Here is a 20,147-nt window from a genome sequence, read left to right as displayed (position 1 = left end):
CAGAAACGTACACAAATGAGCAATTATTTATTGTGATAATGTCACAATGCTGGGCTGCAGTGTGTTATCATACAGTATTTTTAATGTATTTAATTTAAAATGAATGTTCTTCATTTTAGTAAATTCTTGCCCCTGTACATCATACCTTTCCTGATAACAGTAGAGTCATGCCAGTCATCTATCTAACCATTCTGGAGGTTAATTAAGGAAGGACAGACAACTGACAGATGGACACCAGTGGGAACGTATAGTTTTGCAATTTGTAAATGGCAGCCAAATGACATATAAACAGTTTTTTCTGTAGCTATGCCTTGATCTTGGTCCGGCATAATACTAGCATTGGTATTAATCAAATAAGATACATTTCATAAAACTAACAATAATAAAATTTTATGCTGATATTATTTTTTTTTTTACTCTCTTTGCCCTACAAACATTAAGAAGCTTCCATTCATGCCTATTGTAAGTTCAGCCGAATTCATAATGCAGTGGTCATAATAGATTGGGTATAATATATTGTGATCAATCTATTCCTGAAAATTTTTTGATTGTCTAGTCTGAATGTATGCAAATGTGAATGTGTGGAGAATATCATGTGATACAAAATTGTTTAGTGAATGATTTCACAATAGACTAATTTAGAAAGAGATAAGGTAAAATTCCAAAAGATTTTTATCTTTTGGAATTTCACCTTATCTCTTTCTAAATTAAATAACCAGATTTATATTTTTTTGATGAAATTTTGTTAACATGATTCTAATCTGTTATGAATCAATATTTTAATTTAGTTGTTATTAAGAATTATTCTGTTAACAATGTTTTAGTGAATTGTTGTATAAGTCACTATAAATAAAAAGAGAATTTGATTAAAAACAAACGGAACGTATAACTAAAAAATTTTATTTTTTGAAAAAATAACTTCCCAAAGATCAGCATTCCTGCTTTTGATATTTAAATGAATGCAGATAAAAGCATTCCTTCCTTATATATATATCTTTATAAATCTTTCATAATGGAATGCTATTGTCTGTATTTTTCCATTCTTCTAAAAATGATTGTAATAATTACAATACCTTTCTTTGACTTTTTCTGTCATAAGAGCCCTAACAGGGCCTTTTTTAATCAAATTCTTTGTAGGTTCAGCCAGACCCAATGGAGATGAATGGTTAAGAATGGGATCTGATATATTAGGACAGATCACTAGTCAGAAAGTCCTGGGGTATTACCTAGATTCAATTCCAAGTCCCTCAGAGTGATAGGTTGACACCGTAACCACTTCGGCTACTTGGCCTCGTGTATTCATTCAATTTGTAGAAGATATTAAAAGAGACTTAAACATAAAAGTTTTAATCACATTTGTTGTTTTAACTATCAACTATCTAACAGCCAGACTACTGCTTCGAGACTCCGAATCAAATTTGGACGGGTTAAAAAACCCCAGAAATTTATACCGTCCGGACACGTCGGGTCCCATCCTACCCTCATCCCTCCTCGCCCAGCCGTCCCATTGTGGGCCTGGTCGAACCCATAATAGCTTGCTGAAAAAGGGTCCTCTTAGTGCCTTACAGGTCAGAGAGAGTTAAAAACAAACTATCAAGTATTCAACCTCAAATAAATCTAACAGATATTCTTTTACAGTATCAGAATTTAATTAATTATCAAACCAACAAAGAGAAGCACAGAACAAAAGTTTAATTTTCCAATTATATAAGTTAATATATAATTTTGGTGACTGATCAACAGATGCATCAATTTGTCAGTCACCAAAAAAATTTTTAATAGGTTGTCTAAAGTATATTTAATCCCATTGAAACATGTTTTCCTTGATTAAAAACAAGTTTCTTATAAAAATATATATAAAATTTTTTATTTCAATTAAAAAGATTTAAGAGAGACAGCAGAAAATCCTGCGTTGACCTATTTGTCTTGTAAACTCTCTGAAATGTAAGGATTTTGAAAAAATTTAATTATGAAAACAAGAAAGTTGATTGAATATTTATTCTTTGTATTAAAAAAAGAATAAATTTAATAAAGTATAATAATTGTATTCTCTCAAGAGAAAAAAGTGTACGAAAGATAATCATTTAGGAAGTGTGACAAATGGAAAAAATATTCTTCCAAATAAGAAGGCAGTTGCAGGAAACACATTAAATTCTTATCTGACATCATGTAAGAATTTCTTTGGGGGTAAAAGCTCTTTGTTTTTTTTAATATCTTTATTCTTTATCTCCACACTAAATATTCACAGAAATTAAATTCGAATAATTGAATTTATGCAGTTGTAATGAATAATTCACCGAGTAAAATTTGACCACGGAAAATAAAAAATGCTTTACAGAATTGAATGAATATATTAATATATTAATCAATTCATGAATATCTTCTTACTGATGAGTAGGAAAAAAATTAATTTTTTTTTAAAGTTAAAAATAATTTTCAATAGAACAAATTCAAAAAACAAAGAATTTTATTGATTAATTTTTGTATATTTGAAAGAGTAAAACGATGAAATTATATTAAATCTGTTAATGAATTTTTTGTATGAAATTTTATCATTTAATGAATAAAATAAAATAATTTTTTTTAGTTGATTGGTAATGAGACTAAATTTTAAATAAATTTTTCATGTGGAACTAAAATCTAAATGCCAATTAAGGTTTTATTTTATTCATTATTTTAAATTGAAATTTTTTTAATGGCTGATGAAAATATTAAATTAATTAATTTTTTCTATTTTATTTTATTTTATTTATTGTAAGAAGTAATAAATAAGTCTTAGATTGAATAATTTTATTAAATTTCAAAATTGTTGTGGTGAAAATAATTTAAGATAATTACTTTTTTGTTCGAAGGTTCTTTTCTATGCATTTTTGTCCCCTCAAAAAATTCCAGTAACGAGTTACTTAACTTTTCCGGCAACATTTGGTGGTGTCATCTGTTATGATATTTTATTTTTAAAACTTTTTATATTTTTAACTATCGTAAGCTTAATTTTCGATGTAGGGATGGGTTTTATAAAGAATTGTAAATGCTAAGAACGAGTAAAATCGTCATTAAGTCCGACCCCACTCGAAATATGACACGATCCCGTCTACCTCTAACCGCCAAAATTTAATAGCATCGACCCTCTTAATAAACAAACCTCCTGGCAAAATATCAGAAATTTTCCACAAAAAGCGCAGAAATTATTAAGTTTTAAAGAGGGCAAACAAAATCGTACCCCAGCAATACACTAACATCCATATTTACAGAAAAAAAAACCCGAATTTTTTTGCATTTCTCGTCGTTTCGACGGAAAATAATAAGAGCTTCCTGTCAAAAATGGCCGCTCTTTAGAGATTTTACTTTAGTTAGGGCCTAAATACAGAGCATGCGTTAAGATAGGCCCAAAATTTATACGATTAAGACCCCTCTATAACTTTCCATTGAAATTATCTATTAATTAAACTAATTCTCTAAACTTGACTCGTGGCCCTAGCTGTAGTGTAAACGGGTCTTTCCTTCCAAATGACACGCAAGAATACGAGGCCCTAAGCTACAGACTGGTAACACCAGGCCCTAAAGTGCAGCTTGTTTAGTTTACCCGCACCTCCTGTAGAAAAGATTTATGAACCGCTAATTTATATTAAATATACACGAACTAAATGACCTTATCATTATTTTTTAAGTTTTTCTTTTTGCATAATTAACGGTTAGAAGGAGTTTCTTAGATAAATTAATGCGTCAAATATCGACTGCATCCGCATCATTTACATGTAGTTGACATTAATACAATAATTAAAAATATATATATTGAACACAAAAAATAAGAAATTAATTTTTAAATTATTGTTATTTTTTTTAGAATTTCAAAAATAAAGAATATAAATTCGTGTAACTAAAGGTTAACAATATATTTAAATAAGTGAAGATAATTTATGAAACGTTTGTAATAAAAGAGAGGAAAAAATAAAATGGTTCCTTTCTTTGACAGAATATAAATTTTAAAAATTATTTTTTTTTATTTTTTAAAGCAATATTTATTAAAATTTCTTATATACTTTTATGGAAACTTAAGTTTTAAATTTTTCTTCCCGTAATCGTTAATTTATCAAGATATAAATTTTGTTTATATATAGGCCTATATTTTAATATATAAATTTAATTTTTAATATAAATTAATAATTTGACGTTTAGAAAAATAATTATAATTAATTTTTGTGGTATTTAAACCGTGCATATAAGAAGGGTGGTTCAAAAGTCAGTTAACCTCGCTGTATAGCCCATATGTCTGTGTGTGTCTGTGACGTTTACAACGGTGTTTTTATTGTATAAAATTAGTGGAGAGGTGATTTTAAAAATATAATTAACTTCAGTCAAACCTCGATGTAGCGCCATATTCGTTGGCGCTTTGTCTGACAGTCTTTGGTCAACTGACTTTTGGCCACTCTAAATAAGTGACAGTTCTGTCGTATCGATTCATTAACGTTGGATTTTTCTAGAGGTTTCTACTGGTAATTTTTTATTTTTTAATACATTGATAAACAGTAGAAAATCGATGATGATTGGTTAAATTGCCAACGTTGTTATTAGAATTAACCGAGAAAAGATGTAAGACTCGTCGAGCGGTCCTTGAAAATTTAAGAAAATAAAATTCGTCCGAAATTAATCTATTTACCTACTCGACCAGAATTTTTATCTCTATTTAGTGTTTTGAATAATTAATGTTTGCCGTAACATCGATTTGTTAGGCAAATATAGTAGTAATTTGTAGCATCCTCTAATTAATTATGGATGGTAACAAGAGAGAAGTGGACTTTCCAAGTGTAAACATTCGCTCGCTCCCAAACGAATTCCCATATTTTTTTCCTATCTAATAATTAATTTTTAACGAAAAGATAACCTTTAGTTAATAAAAACAAATGTGAATATTTTACACAATTTTTACTTTCTCTCATATATAAAAGAGGGAAAATGTGGAAATCGGTCAAAAAATGACCCCCGAGGAAGTTAGAACACCTCGAAACGCCGAGTAATGCATAAAAGTTCGGGGTTTTTTCTTTACGTATGGACGTTAGTGTTTGGGGTTGACGATTTTGTTCACCCTCTTTGAAACCTTACTAACTCCCGTGAATTTTGTCGAAAATTTCTGAAGTTTTGCAAGGAGGTTTGTTTATTAGGAGGATCGATGCTATTAAATTTTGGTGGTTAAACATCGAAGGGGTGAGGAGATAAAGAGAGGTCGTGCGTCGTATCTCCAGTAGGGTCGGACTTAATGACGATTTTACTGGTTATTAGGATTTACATTTTTTTTTTTATAAAACCCATCCCTACGTTGAAAAATATGCTTATAATAGTTAAAAATATAAAAAGTTTTAAAAATAAAATATCATAACAGATGGCGCCACCAAGCGATGTCGGGAAAGTTAAGCAACTCGTTGCTGGATTTTTTAAATGTAAATTATAGAAAAATATAGTCGTTTCTGGAAGACACGTGGAATTTAAGCGATTTAACGCAGTTTTCTTTGAAGAATTCTAAAAATATCCGTGAGTATTTGGATTTTGTTCTATCAGGGAAAAAAAGCCAATTACAATGAGATTATTTTTCTACATTTGTCAGATACGGAGACGACCTCGTTTGTTTGGATAAGAAGTTTGTTTGTGTCGAATTCGAGCAAAGCTTTGACCTAATTACGTTAGAGGTGAAGAAAATAAGTAGAATTTCTCATGGGAACGTTGAAGAAACAAGATCAAAAAGTATTAATAGATGCTCCGATTGGTAAGCGGAAGAGAAATTTAGTAGTTAGTCGATGTTTAAAGAAAAATAAACTTTTAATATCAAAATACAGGGACTTAGTTGGATAGAAATCGAACGAAATTTACTCGATATAATTGTTTCTAGAAATGATTTATTTTTTTCATCTTTCTTTTCCGGATATTTTAGAATTCAAAGCCTAAAAAGTAAATATAGCGAAACCTCTGGACAACGGCCACTGACGGAAATACACAAAAATGGATATTGTTTGAGGTTTGTTATTTATACAAACCTCAAACAAAAGCCATTTTTGTTCGACGTTTCCGATAAAATGGCGGCCGTACGGAAGTGGCCGTTATTGGAGGTTCGATCGTAATAAGTTCCGAATTTATGTATATATTTAATATAACTTACTTAATGACAACGCGTTATAGATTATACGTAGCTGCTCCAATTACGCTACTCTACTGCCCATTATAAATTATGGGGCTCTAGTGTTAGCCAACCACTATGGAAAGATCCGGATTCGAATCCGGTTTGAATATGGATCGCTCCGTAACGTTGACTTACACTTTATTGGGTAATGGTGTTATTATGGTGATCTACGATGATATTGGGGATGATTCTTTAACATTTTAAGATAAGTGTAAAATATCGATTGATGGATTAGAAAATAGATTTATATACAACGAACACTATATTATTTGTTTGTTTGCATCACACGCTTACACGAAGCGGGTAAAACCACAGAACATTAGTCGTGGGTTCGCGCCTGATCAAAAAACTGGCCACCAGGCGTTTACCGGGTTTTCTTCGCGTTACGTTGACGTTACTTAAACATTTCTTTAGATTCATTAAAATAATTTAAAATGCTCCAGATAGGGAGGCAACTCGCTTGACTCGAGAGCCAAGCGAGTCGCCTCCCTATCCGGAGCAGGCGTGTGCCAAAAAGTTGAACGCAGAAACTCGAGGGCATTATAGTTACAGAGGAAATACTGTACTTTGTAAGATTGCGCGCCATTAACTAATCTGTTACGCTTATGCCCCGTAATGGTAGTTTTAAGTCGTGCGAGACCCTTCACTCGTGAATTTATGGGATTTTTTTAATACACACCTAAAACCCGAGTTACGCGACACTCGATATTGTGCAAAATTAGGATCGTAGTTAGTACCGAATCCCGAAGAATAGAATTCAAAAATAGAAGGATGAACGAAGCGATAAAGGCGCTACAGTCTGGAGGATCCGGGTTCGAATCCGAATCAAATTAGAAATTTTCTTGTTTATATTGACTTAGATACGTCGATCTACGCTCCTCGTTACTGAGTTAGCGCATTGCGGGCCTGGCCGAACCAATAATAGACGCGAAAAGGGCCTTTTTGAAAGGGCCTGTAGACTCTAAGTTAGGAATTAGAAAAGTTAAGGTTAAAGTGGGATTATGTAAAGTATATATACAAATAAAAGTGGGATAAGATAATGCAACACTCGGACGATCCCCCGTGGATCGCCTAAGTTAAAGTGGCCCTATTTATGTGTTAGCGCGCGAAGAAAACCCTGAAAACTCTATTAATTATCGAACAAATATTATCAAAGCGTAAACTATATTTTAGATTTATAAATATTTTAAATAATAAATTTTTTATATAGAAATTTGTCTTTCCACGTGGTGGAACCCCTAAAGGAGCCAAAAAACACATCAGATTTTATATGCTACCGTTTGCGTTTCTGTTACGAATTGAATAAAGTTTAATGTGGTTTTTTAATAACGTTAAATATAAATAAATGTATAAACTAGTTTAATTTTTTAAGATTTTTTTGTAGAAAATTTGGGCATTTTTTATTCCGGAAACAAAGCGATAAATGGATTAAATCCGTCTTCAAAATGGATATAACTCGATAAGAGTTTCCAACATTTGGCCACTTTCGAATAAAAAATCTGAGAACATTTTTTATTTAAAATGTTTTTCCATTTTTTAGAAACGTTTCCTATTACCTTAATATTGATTTTTTTTATTAGAAGTATATTTTCCGTCTAAAAACTTGTTTACAGAATTCTATAAAAAAATTCTCATTCTCCTGTCAGAAGTGAAAGGTCAGTCCGCTCGACCCCTGATATTACTCGGTATATCAAAAAAATCACTTCTCTAGGTCCTTCGGTATGTTAAGTATTACCTTTCTAGGGCCCTTTTTTAAAATTACTTAATGAAAATCAGGCCCTAAAAGGGTGACAAACGGCCCCGTCGATCTTCCTACGCCGGATCCACACACCAGCTAAACAAGAACAGCCGAGGGCCTCACACTTTTAAATATATTATTTGATGGAGGAGGAAGAGTCTCTTAGATGTAAGTTTGTAAGAAATGAAAGGCCCTTTCGTATTACGTAAATAAAAGCGGGCCTTATCAAGCGTAATCTGTGCCAAATGATCCCGTCGGCCCCCTTACAAAAAGCTAAACAAGTAAAGATTATTTGATGGGAAACGAAGGGCCTGGTAAATGTCACAGTCTAAGATCACAAAAGTCTAAATCGAGTCCCGACACTAAAAACTGACTTTTCGATACGTAATTTTATAATTATATTTTTAAAAATCCTCGAAGTTTTATAATTTCTATTTAAAAAATCGGTAATAAATATTTAATCTCGATTAATAATAAATGCGCGAGAGAATAAATAAAAAAATAAAACGAATCAAATATTTTGTTTCACTTTAAAAATCGATAGAAATCCATTTTCAATCTGCTTTTTTTCTCTTCGACAGTTTTTAGAATTCGAATGTCTTACTTTGAGTAATTCTTAAGAGCAATTCCATATCTTCTTCTTTATATATATATAGAAAATAAAGAAAATAAATATTTTATTTATTTCTTTTCTAAAAAATATAAGATTCTTTATGTCCACGTTACGATTTGATGCCATAAATTGTTAAAGATCGAGAAAAATGTCACCGAGATGCATTGAATTAGACTCGAAGAAAGAACGAAATCGCCAGAAAAAACACGAGTTTTTAACCAAAAAATTCTTTTAAAAAACGTGTAATTTGTCACTCGACATCATTATCGACAGAAACAATAAAAAAACACACGAGAAGTCGTGTATTTTTTTATTTATTTATTATTTCTGTCCGCAGATCCTCGTATAAAAATTAAGCGGTTAAACTAATTAGTAATCAAATATATCCAAAAAATTGGAAATAATTCATATTTTAAGAAAAAAAATCCAAAAAACACTCGTAAATTTCGATTTTTTTCGTTAAAAATTTACAAAAGCGTGTTATTTTCTTGGAAAATTTGTCAACTTGACATCATTTTGCATTTCTTTCCGCTCGTCCCTTTACAACGTTATTTTTTATAACGTTTTATTAAGCGATTGTACTAATTTAGTAATCAAATATTTATAACAAATTGAAAATAAATTTGTATTTTTAAAAAATAATAATAAATAACTCCAGAAAATACGAAAAACGTCTGTAGATTTGTCATTCGACATCATCGTTGACCGAGTTTTCTCGCAATTTTTTTCCCGCTGCTTCCTTTATAATAAGCAATAATTAAGCAATAATACTAAATTTAGTAGGAGAATATTTTAAAAATCCAAGATAATTTATTTTTTCCTGCAAAAAAAAAAAAAATATAAGGATACGAAATCCAATAAAACCACAAATAACATCTTAGAGTTGGCAATTGATCAAAATCGCTTCTTTATTGGTTCCGATAATCCTCTTAAGAAAAAAAAATCTTCTCTTTAGTTTTATTAGAGAAAGATACGTCTTAACAATATTAAAAACATCATATTTTATTTGAAATGAAGGAAAAATCTCCCCTCCACAAAAAAATCTTAACAAAATGTATAATAATTGTATTCTCTCAAGAGAAAAAAGTGTACGAAAGATAATCATTTAGGAAGTGTGACAAATGGAAAAAATATTCTTCCAAATAAGAAGGCAGTTGCAGGAAACACATTAAATTCTTATCTGACATCATGTAAGAATTTCTTTGGGGGTAAAAGCTCTTTGTTTTTTTTAATATCTTTATTCTTTATCTCCACACTAAATATTCACAGAAATTAAATTCGAATAATTGAATTTATGCAGTTGTAATGAATAATTCACCGAGTAAAATTTGACCACGGAAAATAAAAAATGCTTTACAGAATTGAATGAATATATTAATATATTAATCAATTCATGAATATCTTCTTACTGATGAGTAGGAAAAAAATTAATTAATTTTTTCTATTTTATTTTATTTTATTTATTGTAAGAAGTAATAAATAAGTCTTAGATTGAATAATTTTATTAAATTTCAAAATTGTTGTGGTGAAAATAATTTAAGATAATTACTTTTTTGTTCGAAGGTTCTTTTCTATGCATTTTTGTCCCCTCAAAAAATTCCAGTAACGAGTTACTTAACTTTTCCGGCAACATTTGGTGGTGTCATCTGTTATGATATTTTATTTTTAAAACTTTTTATATTTTTAACTATCGTAAGCTTAATTTTCGATGTAGGGATGGGTTTTATAAAGAATTGTAAATGCTAAGAACGAGTAAAATCGTCATTAAGTCCGACCCCACTCGAAATATGACACGATCCCGTCTACCTCTAACCGCCAAAATTTAATAGCATCGACCCTCTTAATAAACAAACCTCCTGGCAAAATATCAGAAATTTTCCACAAAAAGCGCAGAAATTATTAAGTTTTAAAGAGGGCAAACAAAATCGTACCCCAGCAATACACTAACATCCATATTTACAGAAAAAAAAACCCGAATTTTTTTGCATTTCTCGTCGTTTCGACGGAAAATAATAAGAGCTTCCTGACAAAAATGGCCGCTCTTTAGAGATTTTACTTTAGTTAGGGCCTAAATACAGAGCATGCGTTAAGATAGGCCCAAAATTTATACGATTAAGACCCCTCTATAACTTTCCATTGAAATTATCTATTAATTAAACTAATTCTCTAAACTTGACTCGTGGCCCTAGCTGTAGTGTAAACGGGTCTTTCCTTCCAAATGACACGCAAGAATACGAGGCCCTAAGCTACAGACTGGTAACACCAGGCCCTAAAGTGCAGCTTGTTTAGTTTACCCGCACCTCCTGTAGAAAAGATTTATGAACCGCTAATTTATATTAAATATACACGAACTAAATGACCTTATCATTATTTTTTAAGTTTTTCTTTTTGCATAATTAACGGTTAGAAGGAGTTTCTTAGATAAATTAATGCGTCAAATATCGACTGCATCCGCATCATTTACATGTAGTTGACATTAATACAATAATTAAAAATATATATATTGAACAAATTTCCAACATTTTTTTATGCATAAAAAGATAGATTTATTTTTAAAGAAACTTTAAATTGATGTTAATAGCGTATTTATTATGTTCTAAACTTCCAAAGAATGAAGCAAAATACCAAGAAGAAAAAAAAAGTATTAAAAAATAAACAAATGCGAAAATTACATTATATTATCAGTAAAAATAAATTGAAACATTTATAAAAATAGAAATCCCAAACTTAATTTTCTTCCAATAATAATTACGTAGACAAACCAATCTACTTTATTGAAATTTCGTTTTGATGAAATATTCTTTCTTTCTTTCTAGTGCTGCAGCTGCATAAACTTTCCCTCCATATTTATAATAACGTCTGACAGAAAATTCTTTCGAACGAAATCATATCAATCGTTTATTATAGAGGAGGAGAGAAAAACTTTGCTAAACTAGTTAAGCAAAACAATTTGCTTCTACAGGGTTAACATTACCAAGACAATATCGAAGGATCAAACAGAATGCAGAAGTCTGGGTTGTATCTTCTTGTTATTGAGCACCGAAGGTGTACGTGCTATCTGCCGTCTTCTGTAGCTTTTTTGTCTGCCTATTTTCGTGTTTACTGCTAGTAATGGGATGATTCAAGATGACAATATACTAAGATAAGTGGTTTAAAGAACATCGAAACTGAGATAAAGAGACATATTTGCCGTCTTTACGAAACTTAGATACTTATTGTAGAATGTTCATATTCTCTAAATTAACCTTCGAAGATGATAACGAAACTAAATTAGCAATAATCATCATTACAAATATTTCCAATTTTTTTAGAGTAATATTCGCTAGGAAGCAATGCTATTTTTAACAATCTGGTAAATTCAATTACAAACTGATATCTTAAATTATTTCGATAGATAAACCATAGAAAATGAGAAGCAATCCTTTTTTATACTTACGTTCCAATCATTAATGATGTAATAAAAAGTATTTTTTAAATAATATATATAAAAATTAATATACAATAAACAACCATTTAAACATTTTAAAATTTTATATTTTCTTATGCTATTAAATTGTTTGAGTAAAACAAAAATAAATAAGTAAACAAAAGTAAATTTGGATATACTTCAAATGTGGAACACACCATAGAAAAAAGAATGAGTTCTGATGGTTTGTCTTCATCTTAAAAAAAAAAACAAAAAGTCGACTGATTACTTACTAAGAAAAAATCGTGCTGAACTTCTAATAAGTTATTCATTGAAATGATCTAGAAGAACAAATAGTCTATATTTATCTCTGTTATGCTGCAGTGCACACAGGAATGAAAATTTTTAAATGTGTTTTGGTCTTTACACACAGTTCCTAATAGACTTCAGTTGCTCACAGCCAAGAAAATGGTGTGGATAGTCTATTTTCTTGTCTGTTGCATTTCTGTTGAGTTGCATTTTTACAAATTTTTAACTTTCTTAGCATATTTCTGTAATGCCGATTTATTAATCTTAGTTTTATTTCGTTTACAGATTTTTAAATTCAATTTAATTCTAAGAATTTAATTTTAAAAATGTTTCTGTCGGTTCTGTAAGTCCTTAAAGAATCTAACATGAAGAATCACTATAATGCATTGGAATATAAATTAAAAAAAATAAATAAATAAAGGAAATGTAAGGAAAACGATTGAATATATAATATTACAAAAGAAAATTTTATGATTTCTATATATTTTAATGAGAATCTTAATCCAATTATTCATTAGTATGATATTATTAAGCAAAATAATTTTTTTTTAGTNTGAGGGTTATTTGGAAGGAGATTTTATTTTACTTTTATCAATAGAGAAAGAAGCTGTTAATATTATTCGACTAACGTATTGGGATAGTCTAAAAAAGAAAAAATAATAATAAAAGTTAGATCGAGATTATTAAATAAATGTTATTTTAGAAAAAATTTTATTTTATTTTCCTTTAATAAAAACAAATAATAATAAAAAAGAATTAAGTTAAAATTCTAAAAACTGAAGTGAATTTTGATGCCAAGAAAGAGCGAATTTTTAAAAATTTTCTTTTTTTTCCTCCTGACAAAAATGTTTTTCTTCCTTAAAAATTGTATTTTTTTAAAGGCTTTTATTTGCCTTATGGCTTCTTTTTAAGGCCTAGGCTTTACGTTAGCCTTTACGTTATAACTGTATTTTTGAGTCTTTTTTTTAATTCTTATACCGGCCTTTTTTATCTTATAAGCCTTATATCGGTTTCCTTACTTCGTATTGGCCGTCTTATCTTTTTATTTTAGATCCAGCATTGTTTTTTTAATATAAACAACAACGCAAGATCTAAAATAGAAGCCTCGTATTTAATAAGCCTTAAATTAGATTAGCCAATTCGGCTTATATTATCTCGCATTGGCATTTTTATCCAACGAGCCTTCCGTTAGCCTTTTTACCTCGTATCGGTCTTCTTATATTACGAGCCTTTTTTTATCTTACGAGCTTCGTATCGGCCGCAACGTCCGAATTGTTTTTCGAGCCTTTATACGTATTTAAAAGGAAAATAAAAGGATTTTGTTTTTTAGTCCAGGCGAAGGCCAATATCTGTTTAACTAATCTCTAATGCAAATTCGCCTAATTTGCTTAACGTTCCACTAACTTCGATTAATATTGTCGTACTCTTGTCAACATCCATCACACTAACGTCAATAAAACGAATATTGGAAATTAAAGCTAAAAATCGATGGATGGAATCAATCTTCTCCCCTTTATTTTTATCTCTCTCGATGCTCGCAGCTAAATCCTTTACTCGGCCACGCCGTCTCTTTTGTTTTTTACTTTGAAAAATTAAACTCGTGTCGTTCGATATTCCAATTGTTTTTCGATTTTATTTTTTATATTCAATTTTTGATGTTTTTCTTTTATTTTCTGCGGGGAGATTTCTTCCAATTGAATCGTCTTAACTCTTATCTTTGATTACATTATTCGGATTTTCTAGAAATTTCACCAAGCTCCGGGGATTCTCTATTCTGACTATAATGAACCGTTTAGTATTCTCGGTTGCAATCATTACTTTAATGGAAAAGTTTTAAATCTTATATTTAAAAAAAATAATTTAATTTCTTTTTTCTGGTCGCTTTTTTCTTCTTTTCTGTTGCTTTTCGAGTTAATCGAAGGACGTTATAATGTTACAAAAGTGTCCGACTTGTGCCTTTTATAAATCTTCTTTCGAGTGTTGTGCCGTACGCGTGCTCTTAGAAACGGTGTTCTTCAATTTTCGTATTATGATCTTGGTAAATAATTTTCTTCCCGTTTACATTTGCGCTCTTCGTAAACGTTATTGTTCCTATTTTCGTGTACGTACACTTTACAAAATGACGTTCTCTCAATTTCATGCAAATACTTTTTAGAGACGATCTTCTAAAAAATTCTTAAAACATATTTTAAGGTATGTAAATTATAAATGTTATACAAAATATTCTCGAGATTACATCTCTGTAATGATGCATCGGAAGAGTAATGATAATTTCATTCCCGCTTCTACTTTATCAATGACATTTTACCAGATTTTCCCGTCAATGCTACAAATTATATTACGAATTTTATTATAATTATATATTAATTTTGTTTATAACGTTCTCGACATTATAAATCTCCATACTTACATAAAATTATCCGTTTGTTTAGCGTAAGGTTTGATTTAATGTCGTAGGTAATTGGCAATAAGTAGTTTACTCTACTTGCTATTTTAGTTAATAGCGTAATATTAAGTTACCAAATTTATAAAAATTCAAAATATTACTATAATTGTTACTAATATTTATTATTATTATTATTATTAAAAATATTTAAACATTCGAGAACTTACTCCCTTTTCCACGCTCCCTTCCCTCTGTACAGGGTACTTTCTACAAAATAATCTAGATTCTCTCGACAGAAAAGGGCTTCTATTGAAAGAACTAGATTTACACGTAAACAAACTCGTCACACCAGGCCCTAAGAGGCCCGTGCTGTGAAATGGAATCGCTTCATCCTCATATATACGTAAACGCGGTTCATTAATTCGAGGTTGCGACGTCTACGATGGAGTGGGCCCTATTAAAAACGGAATATTTAATTTTCATCTCTTCGTATTGTTATTTGGTAGAGAAGAAGGGCTTATATGTTGTAGCTTGGGGCCACAAAATGTCTAAATTCGGTAGTCTCTTTAATTCTTTATCTTTGGGAAATCTCTAAAGACAGAGACTTCCTAATCTCTTGATCTTGTCTACAGAATACTTTCTATACGTAAATCCATTCCCATATATATAGGAACGGATTTACACATAAACTAAATGAGTTCTAGCGAAGGGACTCGCTTCCTCTTTAAAAAATATATTGTCCATGAAATCTTGTTTATACGTGTGGCGATTTCTTATTGGGCCGCGATTTTAAAAAAAGACCTATAAATTCCCACTATCCGTCCTTCCTTAATCTCGAGAATGGAATTACATGAAAGCGTAAGAGCGGGATGCCCCAGATAGACTATATACGAACTTCCGGTTTGAACCGGATGTCACGCGAATTTTAACTCAAAAACGTCACCCTAAAAGGAATTAGATAGATGACCGGCACGACTCCGTTGCTAGCAGGAAAAGTACGATGTACGATACTAATTTGAGGTGGAGAGCATATATATTTTGAATTAAATAAATTAAAAATATGATTAAAAATTGCATAGTGACTATGTCACGAAATAGAGCTGTTGTCTTATTGTTGTGGTAGAGGGAAAAGGGCCTGGTATAATATAGCTTAGGGCCTCGAATGTAAAGTCGGCTTGGTCGATAGAATTCTTTGTAAAATCAATTTCCTTAAAGGAATGTGTAAAAACTAAAAGAAGGATCTCTGTGGAGACTTTTGTGAAAATAAAAGATTTCTCTGGGGTCTTTTTTGATAAACTACAAAAGAGTATTGAAAAATTTTATGCACAGAATGTTTAGAAATATTTTTACAAATTTTTAATTATAAAAATAAAGTTATTTTGCGGCGATTGAGCTTAAAAGACGTTTTCGGGTATGAAAATAAAAGAATTTATCGTGTTCTATAAAAAGAAAATGCTGTAAAGATAATCGAGAAGTAAATATGTTATGACAATTTTTACAAGAGAGAAAAAGTCGAAAAATACTTTTAATGTACAATCCGATTTTCTTTTCTGTTGGCTTTTCTTTGATAAAGAAATGATCAAAGATGGGATTAGACGATATTTTTTCTTTCCTCTTTCTTGTTACGACTCCCATTAAGTGTATTGAAGATCGTAGGATAAAGTGATCGAGATTAATTCAAACAACAAAGCAGTGGCTTAAAGACAACTTTTTCCAATAAAAATCTCGAAATTTTAAAGATTTTTTGGATTTTTTTTGTATGTTTCTTTAATTTTTAGTTTATGTTTTGCGTTTTATGGTGTATTCTCGACTTTTTTGGTGTATTTTTGGGTTTTCTGGTGTATTCTCTGGTTTTTGTTGCCTTTGGATTTTCAGTGTATTTTTTGGCTTTTTTAAAATATATTTTCGGGTTTTTTGGTGTATTTTTCGATGTATTTCAGATTTTTAGGTATATTTTTGAGTTTTATGGAGTATTTTTTGAATTTATGGTCTACGTTTTGGGTTTTATGAGAATATTTTTGGATTTTAATATATATTTTGGTAGTTAAGTATTTAAAAAAATATTTTTATTGCGTTTTATTGGGATTTAAACAGGTTTTAGGTATGTTTTTGGTGTATTTTTGGAATTTTAGTGTACTTTTTTTGGCTTTCATGGTGTATTTTTTAAGAACAAAGCACGCTAGTTAAGCCATTCACGGAAGCCAGTTTAATGATAGAAAATATAAATATTTGTAGAAAATTCTTTTAACCTTATTATATTTTACTTTTATAAAATGAAAATATATGAAAATTTAAATTATATAAAGTAAATTATATAAAAAATATATTAAAATTGATCATAAAATTCATTTCTCTTTCGAAAAAATTACAGTAAAACATCAATTTTCTTTTAAGAAATGTTTAAAATATGAAGACGTTTATCATTCAATTTTCAATTAGCTTCGTTCAAGAATATTACAAAAATGGAAAATTTAAATTTGATCCGAAGAAAAAAATGCTGATAAAAATCAATAATTTGGAAAATAATGTTATAAAAATACATAAAAATAAAAATAGGCCATGTTAACTTTTTAGTATTACAGCGAATAAAAAAGAAAACAATGTATTGAATAACATAAAAAAATATCCCTCTTTTGTGTTTGATTCTTGTTACGGAAGTAGCTTTACCTTAGTCTTCAATAAGAAAATTCTATTGCTGAATCTATTTTCAGTTATCCCAGGAAAAAAGAAAAAAAAATTGCATTTATCTAAAAAACCAATTGTAAATTATGTAAAAATATTGAAGGAAATATACATTTATTCACCTCACGATATATTTCTATAATACATTTTATAATATAAGCCAATTTTCGTGAGTTATTTAAGTTTTTTAGTTTAGTGTCCCAACCGATAGTTCGCGAGCCGGTTAGTACGTCAAAATTATATTATCGATTAAGTGAGGTTGGGAAACTCGATTGAAAATATATTTCCTGGATATTTAGTAAGTTTTAGAATGATTTTTTTTTTTATTACAAGTTGCGATTTAACCTGAAGGTGAAATCGTACAGATGTTGACGTTGGGTGTGCCATTCCTTGATTCTTTAAATAAACTTAATGAATCTTCTATGAGGCAGAATAGGGTTTTTAACTTGGCATTAACATTGTAAATGAAGGAGGGGTAGGAATGTCTGAAGCTTGGCGTGAGGCCCGCGAATAAAGCGGGCTCTTTTTGCTCTTTAATGAGCCTTTGCTTCTTAGCAGGCCCCGTTTTTTTGTTAGTAAAAGTAACATTTATTTATAGGGGTAGAAACCACTACGAGCCCCTAAATTTCCTCCGGAATTAGGGAAAAATCTCCAACTCTCAACCCTAAGACGTAGAAAAAGATTCTCAAAATGTCGAATATTCGAATAGCCTTGACGAATTTGAATACTCTATGAAATTAGTTAAAATGTAGACTGATTTATTCCCTTTCATATTAATAAAAGTAGGATCAAATGCGCCTGTAGCTTAGGAAACACGATATAAGATGTTGCTAGGGTAACCATCTAATTGGATCACAGTGTAACGACATTCGCTACCCACTTTCTGAAACTTACTTCTATTATTACTAATTGTTGGTATCGCATTTCTAATCACTGACCCGCTACTAATTTCTCTTTTCAGGGACCACAGATAGATTCTTTTTCCCTGATCGAAACGGATCGTTGAATGGATTCTCTTTATCCTCAATTTGTCGAATCTGCAAACAGACCGACCATGGCAACCCCGGAAACGAGAAGAAGATCGCACGATCAGTTGTTGATTCCCTCAACTGTCGAGAAATCCGATCAGATTATGGTGGAAGTAACATATCAGGGTCCAAAAACGCCTACTAAATCTCGATTACATTCGGTACGTTCTAAGAATGCCAATGGAAATCAAGATGCTCCCAGTGGATCCCTCGAAAACGAGAGAATACTAATGAAGAACGTCGTCATAATGGGAATCACATTTGCCTTAGTATACAGCTCTTTCAATGCCCTGCAGGGACTTCAGAGTTCTCTGTTCACAGAAACGGGATTGGGTTTGAAAGCGTTGAGTTTGGTATACGGTTTTGGGGTCCTCTCGTGCTTCTACGGTTCCACCATAGTGCATAAACTCTCCACAAACTGGACCATGTCGGCTAGCTTTTTAAGCTTCAGTATATTTGTAGCTTCTTACTTTTATCCACGACCCTGTACAGTTTTGCCAGCGGCATTGATTTTGGGTTTGAGTTTGGGCCCTCTGTGCTGTGCCAAAACAACTTATCTCAATCAGATAATCTCGAAACTCACCTGTTTGACTCAAAATATACGTGACAAATTACAACAACGATATCTAAGAGTTTTCCATTTGTTTTCTAATTCAGGAGCCATTTTTGGAAACTTAATAACTGCTCTGATACTCCATTACAGTGGAGATATTTACATATTTACGGGGAGAGTAAAGTTGTCCAATGCTTTGTTAACAAATCCCAAAATTTCGGCAGCGGACGTATTATCTACACCCGGTTTGTGCCACTTAGATCAATGTGATTCCGGTCACGTGTTTAAAAATGGCAGCATCATTTATTTTGTATTGCCTCCGTCTGTATCCTTGGCACTTATTGGAATCTATTTAGGAGTAATCTTCTTCGGATTGGTTGGAATAACCTTGGCGTTGGAAAAATTCGATGTTTTAATTCCTCAGGATCCTATGGAGAGACCTTTATATCTTCAATCTGCAAGAAGTATCGGGTTACTGTGTCGTGAGCCGAGGCAACAACTCCTGATTCCAATGGTACTATTCATAGGTCTGGAACAAGGATTTATGTATGCGGACTTCACAAAAGTAAGTATATATTTACATTAAGTAGGTGTAAAAATGTTTTCGAGTCTGAATCAATGGGTCAGTTAACATAAAAACGAGTGGAACTGGTTTTATTGTTGGGTGCAATCGCCGAACAACGCAGAAAGCTGCACGGGAATTCCACCGTCACACCCAGACCTTCGGGAGGCTTTACATCAAGCTGTTGGCAATATCTTAAAGAAATTTAAGAAAACAACCAGTGTTTTGGATGAAAGCAAGCTCCACTCGTTGTTTAGGGGTCAGCGTGATTACTTCCGGTCGTTACACCTGAAACAATAAGAATAGCGATTGCCTCCGTTTGGCAAGCGAATTTCTAGCCAGTCAAACTTTGATTTAGCGCTGCCGTTTGTACGCCTCTGGAATTGGTACTAAATCGAGTGTGGCTCTAAAACGAAATACCTCAAACAATAAGAATTATTCATGTAAGTAATGAGATCATTTAGTTATTTGCGTGTTCTTGAATGGTTAGGAGGAAGATTCGCTAAGTATTCGTTGGCGCCTTACTAGGACGGCGCTATATCGAGGTTTGTCTGTTAATGTAATGTTTACATTTCTGTTATTTTTCTACAATAAAACATTTTGAAAACGTACGTTAATATTAAACCATTACTTCAAATCTTTATCAAGGGGCCCAACTCTAAAGCCATACCACTGCTCGGTTCGATGTTCTGTCCAGTTCG

General features: G+C 31.1%; 1 protein-coding gene across 2 annotated transcripts in view; it reads left to right on the top strand.

Annotated features, from left to right (window-relative positions):
• Positions 1-20,147, top strand: part of LOC111630872 (protein unc-93 homolog A-like) — a 38,689-nt gene that overhangs the window by 8,300 nt on the left and 10,242 nt on the right. For both annotated transcript variants that reach the window (XM_023375032.1, XM_023375031.1), the window contains exon 2: positions 18,265-19,449. In XM_023375032.1, coding sequence (XP_023230800.1) covers positions 18,310-19,449 — 1,140 coding nt within the window. In that variant the 5' untranslated portion in view covers positions 18,265-18,309. The remainder of the gene's footprint in view (positions 1-18,264; positions 19,450-20,147) is intronic.

Source organism: Centruroides sculpturatus, unplaced genomic scaffold (assembly GCF_000671375.1).
Source record: "Centruroides sculpturatus isolate CEXI.00-Female unplaced genomic scaffold, Cexi_2.0 scaffold6, whole genome shotgun sequence".
Lineage (NCBI taxonomy): Eukaryota > Metazoa > Arthropoda > Arachnida > Scorpiones > Buthidae > Centruroides > Centruroides sculpturatus.
Note: the sequence above shows the minus strand (reverse complement) of the source record. Positions and strands in the feature narration are given on the sequence as shown.